Source organism: Lycorma delicatula, chromosome 3, assembly GCF_047948215.1.
Source record: "Lycorma delicatula isolate Av1 chromosome 3, ASM4794821v1, whole genome shotgun sequence".
Lineage (NCBI taxonomy): Eukaryota > Metazoa > Arthropoda > Insecta > Hemiptera > Fulgoridae > Lycorma > Lycorma delicatula.
The window spans coordinates 5,330,603-5,346,182 of record NC_134457.1 but is presented as its reverse complement, the minus strand read 5'-3'; the positions used below and the strand labels follow the sequence as shown (position 1 = coordinate 5,346,182).

General features: G+C 30.7%; 1 protein-coding gene across 1 annotated transcript in view; it reads left to right on the top strand.

Annotated features, from left to right (window-relative positions):
• Positions 1-8,707, top strand: part of PIG-O (phosphatidylinositol glycan anchor biosynthesis class O) — a 43,458-nt gene extending 34,751 nt beyond the window's left edge. The window contains exons 6-7 of the mRNA XM_075359381.1: positions 6,041-6,232; positions 8,032-8,707. Of these exons, the coding sequence (XP_075215496.1) occupies positions 6,041-6,232; positions 8,032-8,229 (390 nt within the window). The 3' untranslated portion in view covers positions 8,230-8,707. The remainder of the gene's footprint in view (positions 1-6,040; positions 6,233-8,031) is intronic.
• The last annotated feature ends 6,873 nt before the right edge of the window (positions 8,708-15,580 follow it).

Below are 15,580 nucleotides of genomic sequence, written 5' to 3'. Positions count from 1 at the left end.
CTGGTATGGTATTTCTGGTTTCCCAGGCTTTGAAATCGCCACCACCATTTCGAGGTCTCAAGGATATGGTAGGGGATGAAGTGCCCGAAGAAGCCAAGCACTTCATAAAAGTTATAAACACAAGAAAGACAAATGAATAATATTAAAAAAATTATCTGACACAGTGTTATTTACAACAGAAAATCAGATCACCTGTAAATAAATTTTTGATGTATCTGTAATTCTGTATTTATCTGTAGTTATTTTCATCTGTGAACATTATCCAGTGGAACATCAGAGAGCTTTGTTCTTAGATTGAAGATAATGGGTATTGACATGTGTATTAAGAATGTATTTCCAAGAAATGCATCCTCTACAACAAGATGCAGTTATTCTCAGAGGCTATTTGTATGAGAGATATGACTGTTGGTAGTAAAGAAAGTGGTGGGGTTGCTGTCTTCATGCAGGACGGGTATCGGCTACAAGGATACACTAGCTAGCCACATCCCCACAGTTGCCATAGGGATCTCTGTCCCGTTCATATTACACACCTGCAATTTATACCTGTCATTGAACTCCTGAGTTTGATACATTAGATCAGGGTTTCCCAAATGTTTTCTCTAATGGAACACTCTGAGAATCCTGGAATTTTGATGAAACACCTTGTATATTTTGAAGGGTAGGTAATAACAAATTAACTAAAAAAGTAAAAAAAAATATCAATAATATTTTTTTAAATTTTAAGAATGAGAAAAAAACTTTTTTTATTTAGTAATTATTTAAATTCTAAGTCATAATTCATAACACAAATATCATAACAATAAAATTAAAAAAAAAGAAAAAATCAATTATTTATTACTTGCATATTTGTAATCATTTAAATTTTAAACCACAACACATATCAAAATGGTGTAAAGGTTTTAATGTCTTTGATGATGTTGAGTCTTAAAATTGCAATCTTCTTGATATAATAATAGAAAGTTGAATTCTAATATTGGGTGTGGTGTCAAGCCTGTTCCTGCACTTTGTCTTCATTGCAGCATAATAAGAAAATCCTGCTTCATATAAATATGTAGTGGTAACTGGAAGTAAAACGATAATAGATTGTTATGATAAACTGGGATTGGGATATACTTCTGATAAATTCGCCAAGAAATTACTTAATGACTATTCCTTTTGCTTTAAATCGCTTATTTGAGTCGCTTATTTAATCGATTAGATTTTCATAGTCGCTTGCACTTAAGCCTGCTAGCTTAGATGTTATGGAAAATGGGTTTCGAACCCAGGAATTGCCCTCCCTATTTTTTGGAAAATATTGCAGAAGAGTTTTTTCTAAGTCATGTAAGTATTCTAAAAATACTTCAGAAATTTCTTCATCTATTTTAAAATTGTTTTCAGTCAAACATTCATGTAAGGCAGGAAAGCAATTAAAATTGTTCTGTTCACCTTAAAAAATCCAAAACTTCATTTTTCTATCAAAAGATGCAATTTTATCTCTTGTACTGAAAATTGTAATGCTCTTTCCTTATACTGGTAAGTTAATTTTGTTCCACTTTGTAAAAATATCTGCCAGATAGGTGACTTTTATCAACTTTAAAGGATTTCTCAAAAATTCAATAAAATGTCCTGAATTATTTTACACATAGAAGAGCACTTGCTGCAAAGTTCATAAAGCCTTAATAGTGCTTTTCCTCTGGTAGGCATCTCACTTCTGCATGTTGTAAAAATTTGTTGTATTCATTACCGTTTCATCGCACAAAATTTTTAACAATCTGGAATGAAGTGGTCGTGGTTTTACATAGCTTGTCAGTTTTAATGCTTCATTTGTAACATTTTATAAATTCATAGCAATTTTTTTTTATAACTTGAGCTTGCCTATGTACAACACAATGACTGCTGGTGGCTCTTGTAGCTACTTGCAGTATTCGTGATAAAACTCCCACTGTTTTTCCTACTGTGGCTTTACCACTATCTGTGCAAATATCAATACAGTTCTCCAACCGATCTTGTGTTTTATAATGTAATCATTAATAGAATTGAATATATCTTCTCATGTTGTTTTTTCATGTAAATATGCACTCGTGAATAAACTTTCTTCAATACTTTTATCAAATGTGTAACGAACAAATACTAGTAGTACATCTAGTCTTGCAAAATTTGTGGATTCATCTGTTTGCAATGCATACTTGCTGCAAAGTTGCAGTCGATAAATTAACTCCTTATGGCAGTAGAAAGATCTTTGATGTGTTGTGAAACAGTATTATTTGATAATTGTACTGCATCTATTATTTTTAGCAGTCTGCTCGTTAATATGTGTCTATTGTCTTATGTGTCTATTATATGTCTTTTACACATTACACATGACTTAATAAGTTTTTCTCCAATTGAATGAGCTTCACCATTAAGCGCAATGCGGTACTTAACGCAGTAAGATGCTTCGGTTGCATTTTCATTTTCAGTTTTAGCAAAAGTAATTATTTATTGTTGTCACATTATTTTTTAAAAAAGTGCATGTCTTTTCCTTTGTGATCAGTATGTGTCATTTCTAAGTGCCTATGAAGTTTGGCTGGAGTCAAAGAACTGTTTGTGAATTTTGTTTAACATAAAACACACACTGCAACAGGAACATCACACCAGTACACGTGAATCCAAATTTTAAATAACTTTCATCATACTTGTGTTTAGCTCTATTTGTATATGACACTTGTTCTTTAATGTTATCTTTTGAAGAAAGCACGGTTTGTATATCCTTTTCTTCAGTAGTAGATATATCAGTTGAATTACCATGTCTTCCTTTTATCAAACTTTCTCTGTTTGACCAAAAATCCATGGATAATTTTTTAACAATTATAAATTCTGTAAAAAGAAAAACAATTTTGTTAAAATGTCTTCTTTTGACTTCAAAAAATTTATATTTATAAAAGCATATAGGCCTAATGCCATGCGAGTATACAAATTTGATGAAATTTTAATCAGTAAAACAACACAGACTAACTAGTGAATTAAGTATTTATTATTCCTGCAGACTTGTTTCCTCCGGAATTTAGACATCGGTATGTTGGAACACTTAATACGTATTTTAAAGATATTTTTAATCAAATTTTTGAAGAATATATCAGCAATACTGTATAGCTGTATAATATTATTTTTCTTATGCCATAAACTGGAAGGAATTACTAGAACTCCTTACGTTACATTTTGCAGTCGCAACTAACCTAGCTGATTGTTTTTGTTCGGTGTCTCTAACTTCATCATATATTAATGATATAAGATACGAATGGAAAAGATACTGTTAAAAATTGGTGATTCTTTCGGCAAATTAAATACTCCGTTTATATTCAATGAGTTGTCGCAGGCATTAAAAAACTTAAGTGAAAACCTCCCTTGGACCTGATAACATCTGTCTCAGTATGCTTTCAAACTTTCCCAATTAGGCTCTTCATCACCTACTGTGTATATACGTTCTCTGCACAAGTCTACCCACCCATCTGGTCGGAAGCAATTGTTGTACCAGTCCTTAAACTTGGTAGATATAAAGTATGCTCCTCAGACTACTGACCTTTCTCTTTGATGAGCGTTTTGTGCCAAGTGATGGGGAGAATCACCTGGGGTTTAGAGAAGCACACGCTGATATTTCCAGAGTAATGTGGTTTTTGCCAAGGACAATCTTCCATTGATCATGTGGTACCACTGGAAACAGCTATCCAAGTGTCCTTTCTGGCCAACAATTTGTTGCTATTTTCTTTGACATCAGGAGGGCATATGACAGCCTGGCGACCAGGCATCCTAAATACCCTTAAAGAATGAAGAGTTGCAGGTAATATGCTTGCCTTTATTAGGGGTTTCTAACTGTTCATTCTGTGCCTGTGTTTATGACTCTGTGTTGAGTAGCGTCACTCTGGAGAATGAAATGCCTCAAGGAAGTGTACCAAGTGCCACTTTGTTTACTACAGCAATCAACAGTATTACTAAATGTGTGCAACCACCTGTTTCATGTTCTCTATTTGTTGATGGTTTTGCTATGTATATCATAACTCGTTCAGTAGCCACAGCTGAGAGACTACTACAGAAAACTATATCTCACCTTGAAACTCGGTCCAAAGTCACTGGCTTCTCATTCTCTCTGGAGAAAACAAAACAAGTGTAGTCTTTTCTTGTCTATGAGACCATTTCACTGCACAAGCCTTGCTCAATGGAGAGCCAACTGTTATCTCTCCTGACATTAAATTTCTAGGTTTACTTTTTGACAGTCATCTTACATGGGCTAAACACGTTAAACATTTAAAGACGAGATGTTTAAAAATTCAAGATATGCTAAGAATCCTTAACAACACCAAGCGGGGAGCTAATCGATCATGTGTGTTATGTTTTTATTATTCTTTAATCTGATCCCGATTAGATTATGCTTGTATTGTCTACTCTTTAGCTCGTTATACAGTGCTTAATATGCTGGAGGCTGTACATCACTCTTTTCTTCGTCTTGCCTTGGTGTGTTTAGATCAAACCTGTCGCAAGCATACTTGTTGAATGCAGTGGGCCATCACTTTCAGATAGGTGGGACCAGCTACTAGCATCTTACTCTGCCCTTCTTAAAGGACAACAAAATCACCCAGTTTTTAAAGCAGCCCTCGCAAATCCTCATTTTTAACGGTATGAAAACAATATACCCGTACCTGGCGATTAATGTAACTTCTACATTTTGACCCGCCTTCTGTTTTCCCAACTTATTCCTGTACATACATATCCTCCATAGAGACTTAACCCCCATTAATTTTAATCACAACCTCACCATTTATGATAAAAAATTAACTCCTTTTGTCTTTCAACAAACATTTTACAATTTTCTATCAGAGACAAACCCCGACACAGTAGTATACACAGATGGGTCAAAGCAGAATGATATCATAGCATTTGCTTTTGTTATAAATGACAGAACTTATGTGTATGGTCTACTTAGCATTACAGGTGTTTACAATACTGAATTCTGTACCATCAAAATAGCCTTGTATATCATTAGATCAAATATCATCACATCCTTATCTATAGTGATTCATATAGTGTCCTCCAAGCTTTAAAGGATTTGTATTCCAGACATCCTACTGCTATCAAAATACTTAGAATTTCCGAATTAAATTTTCACAACACAGGTGAATTTCTACTGGATTCCTGGCCATGTGGGAATCCTGTGTAACGAACATGCGGATTCTGCTGCTAAAAATGCGTATAGCCTACCGTCCTTCTCCACTTGAGTTACAACTACCAATTTCATTAATTCCATTAAACATACACTTTGAAGAAGTTGGCAAGATGACTGGACCGCTGCAGCGGATAATAAACTCATAAAAGATACATAAATACTCATAAAAGACACATAGATAGTGTACACATAGATAGTGACACATAGATACTCATAAAAGACTACATAGATACTCATAAAAGATACAGTGTTGCCATGGAATTCTTCATGCAGGAAAGTTTGCCTAGAGGAAGTGGTTCTGTGTCAATTGCGATTAGGACATACCAAAGCTACTCACGGACACCTGATGCCAGTGGAGAGCACACACCACTGTGTGTTCGATTCAACTGCCACTTGACTATGCACCACATCCTTGTGGACTGCATGTGCTGTGCGGTCATACATTACAAATTTAAATTGCCTACGGACATACAGTGCATTTTGAGAAATGAAAAGAATGTACTAGACCGGGTGTTATTACTTCCAAAAAGAATTAATATACTTAATAAGATTTAACTCATAAAAATTTTGATATTATTTTATTCATGTTTCATGTATTATCCTAATTGTTAAGTTTCTTTTAATATTTCAATTTTATTCCTATTATTATCTTAGTTTCCATTATAGTTATAACCGTATTTTGCTATTATTTTTTTATCCAAGAAGAAGCCTCTTGTTATTATTTTAATCTGGGCGATGATAACACAAAAGTGTTCTTCGCCAAAAAAAAAGAAGTTTTATCATATAGTTCTATCATTTATATGAAACATTTGTTTATTCAAAAATAAGTTATGTTTTTGTTTTTTTTTTATTTTTTAACTTAAGGTACATGCATTGTTACTGCCAATGTTGTTGATTGCTCCATTTACTCTTCATGCTGTTGCACCTAAACTTGCGATTGATCGTGATCCAGCTGAGGTGAAACGGGGTGAACTGCTAATATTTGAGAGGGAGTCTGTTCTAGTAAGGGCCTTATTTTCTCTTGCTATACGGTACATTTTGTTCCAAGGATTACGGGTATGTTATATGATCAAAATTTTTTTCATTAAAACAAATGTTGCATTACTAAAATGCTTAAATTTTATTATTTTTGAGATCTTTCACTCATGTCTTACATTACCCTCTCATTATTCTTCATTTGTAATGTTTATTTTGTACATCATTGTTCATGTGCGTTATATTTTAGGCTGTTAAATTACACATTCGTGTATATTCATATTTTTTATGAAAGTACACATATATTCGTTTTAGACCGAATTCTTTCTCTCTTTTTCTTACATCTTAGTTAAACTTCTAACTAAGATTTTTGTAATTGCATTCTGACCAAAAGGTTCTTGATAGAGTAATATAGCTTACTATTATAGCTGTGTTCAATCTTTGTGATTGAACACAGTTTTCAGCACCGCATAGTTGATTGTAACTAGCAAACTACTTTTGCCATGTCAAGCTATTTGTTTCTATAATTGATTTATGGTGCTTTTAGTAATACCATGTTGTCTAAGCTTTACAGATTTTATTTGTTTTTATAGATATATGAACCCAGTTAAGTTTATTTTTTATGCTGTGAAATATAACAACTGACCAATATTACACATAGTTTTTACATCAAAGTATATATGTTGTTGTTACTTGGTAATCTAAAAACAAAAGTATGTATCTGAAGGTCTCAGAGCTGGTTTTAGGTAGAATAATTAGTCTATCGAGTTTGTGGATAATATCAAATCTGTGACCAAAACATGTGTTGAATCTAAAAAAAATCTAAAAAGATTTTTCTTTTAATTTCAACCCTAGACATAGTTTCAGCTATGTCTAGGTACGTTTTAATAATATATAAATATAAAAAGAAAGTAATAAAAATATATTATAATGAGACCAAAATTGCAGTCAACACAGTTGTTCAAACGAGCAGAAAATTTTCTATTAACTGTTCTTTAAAAATATTGTTTCTCTCTATATTTCTCATATTTACTGACAGATCTGGCATAAATTTTATTTGAATGCTCCTTAATTGTTATTAAGATCCCTATTGACATTTTTTACCTTGTTACAGAAAATAAATAATTGTGCTACTTCTTCGAGTAGGTGATTTCAGTTCTTTCACCCGATGATTGTGGATTTAGTCTTCTTTAAGACTAACAGAGATGTGTTTTTTCTACATGTCTATTTTTGTTAGAAGTACACTGATGGGAATGTCGCTTGCAGCATTTGCATCTGGCTGAGGCGAGACTGCAGTTGACTATGTCAACTGCCGAGGTATTTTGAAGATGACTTCCAGTAAAGCGTATCAGAGGGGTAGGTGCAGGGGGGTGATGTGGTGACCAGAAACGTCACATGCTGGGTGTCCTTCCCTTTAGGATCAGGATGTAATTATACGATCATTCTAGGTAAGGTAGGAAGTATAGTCTATGGAAAAAACCTGTTATTGATATTGATGGTTTTTTTCTGGTGACAATAGATCTTTCTACAAAAAGTTATTTTTTGCCTTGACTGTGTTTAGTACAATATTAGAATTTGTGGTATTTTATAGATGACAATTATACTTTAGTGGGAAGGAAAACAGTGTTGTATTACTATGAAATTTGTTATTTTAGCTTTAAAAACAACTCTTTTTAATATAAATTTTCGTTTTGTTTGATACCTTAAAAAAAAGTAACAATAAAATTGGTTCCCATAAGCTAGAAAATTTTACCCCTCAGTTCTGGCGAGTTAACAGAATTTCAGCTGTCTTTAGTACAGATGTGTTGTTTGAAGATATTTACTTCAATTGTCTTCCCTAATTTTATATTACAATTTTATCCATATTTTTTTCTTTTTAGGTTTTTATGTGCATGATGGCAGCTGCTATTCATTCTCGCCATTTAATGGTTTGGAAGGTATTTGCCCCAAAATTAATATTTGAGGGAGTGGCTTTCACTGTCTCACTGCCATGTATTCTAGCCGGAGTTATTCTTGTACATCGAGTAACAGTGAGTGTAGATAGAATGTTGCAACTACTTGAAGATCATCACAGATGATCCAGTCACTTGTAGAACTGTGGTGCTAAATGCTAAATTAACATATTTATTATTATTATTTTTACTGTATATGGTAACGTGTTGTCACTGTTTTTTATACTTTTTTAGAAACTGCTGCATTATGTTATTATTATTATTAATATTATTAATATTATTATTATTATAATTACTTGTTACAGTAATATTTAGTATTTAAAAGTAAGGTATATTGTTGATTATGTGCAATGGGAACATTTAACATTTATACCTGACGGCTAAAGTCAAGTTAACCTAGTCATGAAACATTATTAAATTATAATTATTATATCTTAAGACTTGTTATACCTTTTTTATATAGTTGCTAACCTAAATTGTAATTTTAGTTAATGTTGTGACTGCTGATGAGTGTTTTCAATTTTATCCCATGCTGCCAAGCACATATTAATACGCTTAGAAATGTTAGAATGGAAGAAAAATGATTAAAAAAAATTATTTACCATATTATTATTATTATTATTATAATACCATATTTTGGGAATTAAATATGCGTTTTGTAATCTTCAAAAAGATGTGCCTAATATATAAGGCAGTTTTAAGTGTAAATTTTGATGATCAGTTGGGTAACACTGAATTAGTTAGGACATATTTTAAAGAAAATTGTGTTATCTATTTATTGCACTTTTTTAGTTAGGTCTTTTAATTTTAGCAATTTCATTTTTTGTTAGTGCTTTTTGTTTATTGCATCTTGTTGATAAATTAATTTATTTTAATAACCCTTAAGAGAAAAATACATTAATAACTTGTCAAGCCAGTTTGGGAAAATCTGCGCATGATTGTAAAAATTTAGGCCTTAAAGTCATTTAATTTTATAAGAAATTATCAAATACTGTATAAAATTCAGAATATTTTGTATTATTCACATTTAAATACACTAAAATTATTACTGCTGTTAAAGATAAATAGATGAACAAAAAAAATTATTAAACCCTTTGAAGGCTGAATAGAAGTAAGATTCTATTAATTTATCCAGTTTGAGCAAGAAATTGTATCACAATTATATTTGTAATTTTCTTCAACTTTAGTCTCTTAAGTCCCGAGAAGTACCCATCACCTGTTTTATAAAAATAATTGTCTTATTTGTGTTAAAATATTGAAAATATTAGGTACCTAAGGAATTTAAAAAAAAAATGTATTATTATTGTTTTTTAAAGCGGTACACATTTGTGCACTTTAGGCGAATATTAACATTTTTTTTTCAGAACATAATAATCTACAGGTGATGTACGTATTTTCATTCCAAATTCATAAATAACAATTGTTTTCTTTAAGGCATGTTATTTGAATTAATTAAAAATAAATTTTAGACCTTATTTGTTTCTTTTGGATAGAAAATAAGAAAATTATACCTGAAATTAAAATAAATAACCTACACAAAATAGGTAAATGAAATTAAAATCAAGAAATACTTTGACATAGAATCTGAGGGAGTAACAGGTTATGTTAACACATTGTGGGCCGGTTATAAGAATTCTCATCATTTGTCTTGTATTGTCAAAAGACTGTTCATGAGAATCACCAGGTTTTGTACGTTGGTAACTCTCATGCCATCTCTTATATATTTTGTGAACTTCTTATTATTTCTAAAGGTTAGTAGCCGTGACTCAGTATTCTCTGAACATTTACACATGTGTTTCGTTAATGAATGCCCATTCATACTTGATCTTGAGGATGTCATTCATATTAGCTGTGTAAGAGGGTATTTACAGCCAGTATTCAAAACGGTTTATAAACCCAAGCAAAATTTGTCTTTAGATGAAGGAATGATTCCCTGCCAAGGTAGGCTGCGGTTTCGAACGTATAATCCTACTAAAATTATAAAATATGGGTTATTAGTCAGAATGGTATGTGAAAGTGACACAGGTTATGTTTGTAACATGGAACTGTAGACTGGGGGAGGTAAAAGATCGGATGAAATTATTCTTTCTGCCCTTGATTGTAATCTTTGTTTATGGCATCATGTATACCAAGATAACTATTACAATAGTGTTTCAGTTGCTGAAAGGTTGGAAAATAAAACCAGAGTTTGTGGAACAATAAGAATCGATAGAGGTTTACTGTGCACTTGGAAAGATAAAGTGAAAAATTTGAAAATCCTAGAAGGATTTCAACAATCCATGATAGTCCAACAACAGACAACTGGTAAAAGGAACAGAAAAACAGGAGACAAAATATCCAAGCATGTATGCACTTTAGAATACAACAACCGTGTGAAAGGTGTAGATCATGCAGATAAGTACTTGTCATATTACTCGGTTATGAGAAAGACAAGAAGGTGGCTCTTTCCCTAATAAATTGTGGTCTTTTCAATTTATTCAGCATATACAGTTGTTTGAACCCCCCCAAAAAATTACATATAAGAACTTTCTTTTGTTTATGGCAAAAAATTGGGCACCAACAGTAAAGGAAATCTCACAAGTTCTGACTCCCATTCAGACACTGACAGTGTTCTTCCAGGTCCCTCCCAACCAACCAAATGTGCCTCATTTAGTGACCCTCCCCCCCAATATAAATTGAGTAGTGACATGAAGTAACATGCTCTTGATGTTATTGTTAGTTCTGGAGGGAAAAAATATCCTACAAGAGCATATAGTGGGCTGCAACAAAACTTAGAAAAGAAACAAGGTACATTTGTAAGTTTTGCCAGGTACCACTTCATAAAGGAAGCTGGTTTCAGAGGTACCACCACACCTTGAAGTAATACTAGAACCTCCCCCTCATGATTTTAAGTAAGTTTCGTGGAATTTGGACAATGGTGAGTGAAGATATGATTTTTTTTCTAAATGCAGAACTAGGGTAAATGAAGATCATTTAAACCCGGTCCACAATGTGTTAAAAAATGACAATGTAGTGAGGAAATCAATTTAAAATTATAATAAAAGTAATTACAAGACTTTAATGTCAAAAAATAATTAATTACAATAAATTCAAATTCATACACATTTTACTAAACAATTGTAATACCAAAAATACAAAACTTCCTGAAAACTGTTTTTTTTCATTTCATTTTTATAACAAAGATAATATTGATTAAAATTTTGTTACTACTTTCATTTTGACAAGAACCAAAATTGTTAGTAAACTGAAATAAATTAACCTGACTTAAAAACTAGATGTATGCTAAAATCTAAAGGAATTAATTCTTTTATGTGATGCTTTTTAAAATAATTATTTTTCAAAATGCATAACTAAATTTTGCATTTTACACATTTTGTTCTGCACCTTGACTTGCATTCAGGGTATCTGGATTTTGATGCAAAACTATCATCTCTGAATTCAGGCAGATGATTGATGCCATCATACCGGGTTTCCAGAGAAGGTACTGCTTTTCATTTTTTTTTTGTTTGGAAGGACCTTCAGATTCAGAATTATCTGATGATGGTAACTCTTTCAAGTTACACCTACAGTAGAAGATTGTTGTTTTGCCTATTCTAGGGTCAGATTTAAATTTTACTAAGTATATATAACATCAGTGACTTTGATTTTTTCTCAATTTAAGCAACTCTGTACCTGTGTCAAGAAAGCGGTTAATAATCTTTACCGGTCATTTCCTAGTTCTCAACTTGCTGCGATAGTGTGCTAGAAGTCCATTGCATAAATCAATGCCATTCATATATTTATTACATGACCTCACTGCTGCAGGCAGAGGGACATAGTTTTCTTTTTATCTACTTTTGACCGTCACCTGAAAGTTGAAAATGGTACACTTCCAATGCAGAACAATATCTTATTGTCCACCCTTTTTAAGAGGCTTTTTTTTCTTTTTTTTTGCTGAACTGCTTAACTCTTTTCAATAATTTATAATTTGGCAGTTATTTAAAACCAGGACCAGCTCAGTTTTTCATTACTGTTCCAATTTGATAAATATTTTGTTCTAATAGTAAATATTCAACAGACTTGATACCAGTAAAAAAATCTGTCTGTGTAGATTACTCATGCATTATCTTTTGGCACATGTTCAGTGAGTAATTTTACTGCTGATCCCTGTAAACCCAAAATATGCTTGTCATCAGAGAATGACAAGCACTATTAAAAGTGCATTAATTAAACCCAGAGAATTTACAATCTCACATCAGTATGTAAATAATAAATGTAGATTAGGAAAATTAAAAAAATGATCACATTTTGAAAAACAGGTATTAAAATAATAGTAAAAAAATACATTACAAACAATATTAATTTTAAAAAGCACAAAAAGAATACTAAAAATTAAAAATCATTACCTTTTTTTATCAAATATAAATAAAAAAAACATGTAAAAAATCATAAAAAAACATACTGGTTCCAAGCAAGTGTAACATAACCTCACATGACCATAAAACACAACTACTGCCTGAAGTGCACATGTGCATAAGTAAATTTTAACATAAAAATTAAACAGTTAAATTAATCAAATTATACATTGTAATAAATGATTTTTTATTTTTCTACTTTAAGAAGGTATTAACAAAAACAAAATATAAAAATTAAATTAAATATTTTACTTACAGACAACGTTGTCACAATCATCTTCCACATATGTTGAATGTTCACAATGAACTACAATTCAATGAAATAATGCATTTGGACTGCGTTTGGTGAATGAAACATGAACTACTGGATATACTGATGTGTGTCAGCAGGGTATAACAAAAAGTAATTATTATAAAGAAATTGCAGCTAAAAACGGAAAGTGCACGTGTGTGTACCCTGGGAATGAAGAGGCTAGATATACCCTAAATTATGTTTTAAGTAATTTATCTCCCTAAATGAAAAAATTGATCTTTTTCATCAGTAGGCAGTACTTTGTATCGCTAAAATTGTAAACTTACCTTTTCATTAAAAATATTACTATTTAGGCTTTACATGAAGTTCAGCAGTGCCAGCTTGTGTTACATAATTTTTTTATTTTCTTTTTAATTTGGTCTCATTTTAAGATTAATTTTACTTTATTTACATTAACCCTTTTAGGTCTTAGTAAAGGTGAGTTTTACGGTTTAATCTGTATTTCTTTATGAGTTGTGTTCATACAATTTTTTTGTCGAATTATTCATTACCGTCGTAAAAATGGTCTGTTGATGGAATAATATTTGACCAAATCACAGAAAAAATTCTCCCAGTTTTTTAGGCTCAAAAAATGTGTGCGGGGATATATTCATCAGTAGGCTGAATTGAACATTGACTTGGCGGATATGTCCTCCAGTAGTCTGAATTGAATGTCTAACATGCATATATATCCATCAGTAGACTTATATGAGAATAGTTTAATTTATTAGAAAGTGTATTTTGAAATACAAAAACAATACCTTAAATAAAAAAGAAATTACATTCTTATCGCTATATTTTTTAAAGAAAATAATTATCAGTTTGCTTATGATTAAAAATTGATCACCCTCGGAAAAAGATTTATTAATAATAATAACAACTCATTGATATTACCATTTTTCACAGGAGTAGAGATTTACTTAACACAAAGGACAGTTTTTAATGTCGCCTAATAAAATTACTGAACAATTACTATATGAACAGAGTATTAAGGAAGATGTGGTAATACAGTAGCATCTGCATCTGCTGTAGCATCAGCAGGGCTGTTAATAAAAGAAAACAAAATTTCCCTTCCTATATAGTAAATTTCTTCTCAAATTTAACAAATTGATTTGTTATGTTGTGTTTATTAGCGGAAATAAAAGGTACATCTGTTGGATCTTTCACCAACAAAATGTGAATATATTCGCTAAATGATCTTAACACATCAAAACAGATGGTGGATATATCCGCATACTGACATTGATAAAAATACATGGTATGAATATATCCACCAAATGTTCGGTAAGGGTTAATTATGTTATTTTACTAATATAAAGTTTCTAAATTTATTTTAATGTTATTAATATTATTTATATATATAATTAAAATACTTAAGGTCAATCAGTGTATTACATTTATAACATGAAGGAAATTTACAGTATTGTTCATTATTTAAAAAAAAAAAAAAAAAAAAATATATATATATATTGTTGTTGCATTAAATTCATCCAGATAAGAATCGTTAATTTTATACTATGTTCAATTTTATAAAAAAAAAAAAATAAAAGTAAAAAAACAATAGGAAGTACTGTAGCTGGCAACTCTGTTGTTAAACACACATGTTTATTATTTTTTTAATACTTTTATAAATGCTCTCTGTTACAGAAAAATATCTATGAAAATATTTTTTCTTCATTCACATATGCTGATCTTTGCTACTGAGAAACATAATTATTCATAAATTTTTCTAAAGTTATTCAGATTTATTATCAATTCATATTAGAGTAAAGAATGTTTATAGTTAATATTTTATTTAGATTTACTATATGTCGTGCATTATGTAGAAGATAATAATCAAACATAATTTATAATCAAAAAGGTGTAATCAAAGTATTTGTGAAGGATTCTCCAAGCGCTTCAGAATATACTCATTAAATTAGATCTTAATCTAATAATCGATTTAAAATATGTCTGCAAAAAACAATAAAAATTGAGTCATATTAATCGGTAATTGAATAAAAAATATTTTTTTATTGGTAATTAATTATTTATTTTATAAAAAAATATAATATATTCATGAAAGTAAACTGAAAGTTGAACAAAATATTTTCTTAACTTGTTTAGGCGCCAGATAAAAACCCTACACAATGACTAATACAACAGTGGTTAACTAAATAAAAAAAAAATTGGTTTTATAAAGAGGCAAGAAGAATTTAGAATTGTCAATTCTACAATGGCACAGACCAAATATTTCTGTATTCACATAACTTTTATATTATACCTTAATCCAGACTCAGGGGTTAGCTCAATTTACTTCTTTCTAGGCACCATAGACTGTTGTAGTATACTAAACTCCTTAGAGTGGTTGAATGTACTCTGATTAAAGTAAAAAATCAGTGAAGTATAAATTTTCTTTTGTTTTGACATTAAAAATATTAATAGTAGTGCGTTACTATTTTATTTTTGTGTTATGGTAAATACGAAACCTACATATTAAAGAAAAACAAAGCCAACTTTTCAATTTATGAATGAAGTATTTTGTAACAGAACAAAATCTCAGTTGGTTTTTTTTTAACAGTTTAATTATCCCTTTATACCAAAAACTCCTCTGTTGGCATTTTTTTAAATTGTAAAAAAAGCACACATCTCCTGTTAGTTGCTTTCAGCTAATTTTCCAAGAATCTTCTCATATTTAATTACTTGAGAAAACTTGGGAAAATGGATTAAATCATATTGAAAAAAATTCCCCTATATAAATGATTGAAAAATAAATCTACTTGGCAATTTTTTTATTGTTGCATTCGTGTGG